General features: G+C 44.3%; 1 protein-coding gene across 1 annotated transcript; it reads left to right on the forward strand.

Moving 5' to 3' along the window:
• The first annotated feature begins 473 nt into the window (after positions 1-473).
• Positions 474-2,338, forward strand: LOC120419161 (vanin-like protein 1). The gene is made up of 4 exons (XM_039581811.2): positions 474-1,390; positions 1,444-1,690; positions 1,760-2,079; positions 2,137-2,338. Exons 1-4 carry the CDS (start codon positions 627-629, stop codon positions 2,315-2,317), a joined length of 1,512 nt encoding a protein of 503 aa, XP_039437745.1. The 5' UTR covers positions 474-626; the 3' UTR covers positions 2,318-2,338.
• Positions 2,339-2,755: the final 417 nt, after the last annotated feature.

Raw genomic sequence — 2,755 nt, forward strand, 5'->3', positions numbered from 1 at the left:
GCTTATTTGGTCATAGCCTGCTCATAGGGAAGGCCCCCACAATGTTTGAGCCAAATCAAAAATACAAATAAAATCCATTTCCGATTTTGGTAGAGAATTGCTCAAGGATGGTTATTTGGTAGTCCAATACTGTTACTATTCCGACAATTTATTTTAATCAAATATTATTCCTACTTGCTACGGTTTTGTAATATTTCGACATTTTGTCCAAATTATTTTTTTTAGAATTTTTCACAGATTTTTTTAAAAGCAAGTTTCTAACTTTTTCCCGATTTCCAAACGCGAATGACCACCATGTTCAAACAATATTTCCTTGGAACATTTGGCAACATTTTGCGTTATCTGAAATATTGCTTTTCGAACAACAGCTAATCTGTAAGCGGCTGATTACAAACCTCCCGAAAACGTTATCAATTTTCATCGATTGCCAATATGCCACAGTATTTAGTCAGCATTCACACCGAGTGGGACTTTGTCTAGATTCAAAATGAAGACTTTAATTGCGTTATTTTGTGTAATCTTATTTGTAGAAAGTAGCTTTCAAGTAATACTGCGAGATTTATAATAATTACGATATTTAAGATTACAATTTCTTGTAGAAATCTACGCCCGAAGATGATTACTACATGGCTGGTGTGGTAGAATTCAGCTCCAAGGACAAACAAACTGCGACAGATTCTCCTGCGGCGTACACTTCGAGAACACTAACAAAATACATGGAACTCATCAACTCTACGACAACTCTGGACATCTTGGTATTCCCGGAATACACTTTAAATGACATCGAAACGGCTACCTTCGTTCCCAATCCATTCGATGAAATCGCTCCCTGTAACCATCTGCTGTACGATCCTATCGTGCGGGATTTGTCCTGTCTGGCCACGATCCGTAAGCTGTACCTGGTGGTGAACCTCGTCGAGAAGGCCCACTGTCCGGAGGGTTACGATTGGCGGGCTTGCGCCGACAATGGGTTGTACCACTTCAACACCAACGTGGTCTTCGATCGTCAGGGGGTCGTAATTGCTCGGTATCGGAAGTACACGCTGTTTGACGAGCCGGGCATCAACACCACGATCTTCTCCAGTCGGGCCACGTTTGAGACTGACTTTGGAGTCGAATTTGGGACGATTACCTCTTTTGATGTCTTGTTTGACGAACCGGCAATGGAGTTGATTAGCAGCGGAGTTACGGACATAATCCTTCCGGCGATGTGGATTTCAGGGCTGCCTTTTCTCACTGGAGTCCAGGTTCAGCAGGCCTGGGCGTACCGGAACAACGTGAATCTGCTGGCGGCTGGAGCGAGTTATCCAGAGGTCGGAAGCACCGGCACTGGAATGTACGCTGGCAAGCGAGGTCGGATCGTTTCCGTAATGAATCATAACGCTGAAACGTGAGTGTAAGACCATATTGTTCTTCTAGGTATTATCGAATCTCTTCTTTCAGCAAGCTGTACGTGGCCTCTGTTCCCAAGATTGGCAGACCTCAAGCGGAAGTTAAGAAGCAACCTGTCATCAAGTACAGTCCGGCTCAGATGAGTAATCTGAAGATGTTACGAGACCCCATTGATGGTTATACTACATTCGAACTTCCACTGACAAAGGATGAAAAGTTTGAGGCATCCCTCTGTCACGAACGAGTGTGCTGCAAGTTCACCATCGATTACGAGTTATCTGCACCGATTACAACCCAGGTGATGCCCACCAAATAGTATCTGTTGATAAGCTGCCTCATGTTGATAACACCTCCCCGTCGATTCCAGCAATTCTACCGCTACCGACTAGCGGCCTTTGACGGGGCCCGTTCGTTCCAGGGATTCGCCGAGTCCAGGGTTACGGTTTGTGCCGTTCTAGCGTGTACCGGAACCACGCTGGCGTCGTGCGGAACGCGGTTCGAAAGTGGCGCCAACACGGTCCCGATGGTGGTGTTCAACTCGATCGAGCTTAAGGAGACCGTCGATTTGGAGGGTAGCTTCCTCGGTGAAGAGAAGTACATGGTGCTGCCAACCAGTTTGGACACGAGCATTCTTCCGCTGGAGGTGGATGAGTTTGAGTACAGTGAGCGGGACGTCACAACAGATGGGTAGGTTATGGGAAGTTTTAGTCTGATGTTTAGTAGCTAAATTTTGGCATATTTCAGCAAATTGATCATAGAGACCACCCACAAACTGGTGAAGCCACGATCGGACCTGTACTCGTTCGCCATTTGGGGTCGTGAAGTTGTTCAAGAATTCAGTTCTGGAGCATTTGCTTCGATTGGCAGTACTTGCCTGATGTTTGCGGCAGCTCTTTTCGCAATAGTCCTGAATAATTTTAATTAAATTATACACGAGTAAAGTTGATCGAGCGTAGCTTAATTTCTTCGAACCGAATTAGTAGGTTAACCTTGCGAAAGATCGCGACAAAAGAAGAATGTTAAAAAAACTGCAGTTCGTCACAATTGTTCTCTGTTGACGCATTCACCATTTTTTCAAGATGTTTGAATATTTGCCATTAATTTTAAATCACTTTTTATGAATAAAATAAAACAATTTTCAACATTTTCAAGCAGATTATGACGTCAACCCACTCTGATGCTGTGTGCAACATCACACAACAATGTCCATAAATCACATCACACGGTGCAGAACGTGGCCGCTTAACTGCTGCTGCTCATATTTATTAAATGGAGGATTGTTTTTCACTTCGCAAACATGGTCGCCGGTGGCGGACTCAGGTGATATAATTTGGAGCGATTAATTCAATTATGGAGAGCTCAC

The sequence above is a fragment of the Culex pipiens genome, chromosome 2 (assembly GCF_016801865.2).
Source record: "Culex pipiens pallens isolate TS chromosome 2, TS_CPP_V2, whole genome shotgun sequence".
Lineage (NCBI taxonomy): Eukaryota > Metazoa > Arthropoda > Insecta > Diptera > Culicidae > Culex > Culex pipiens.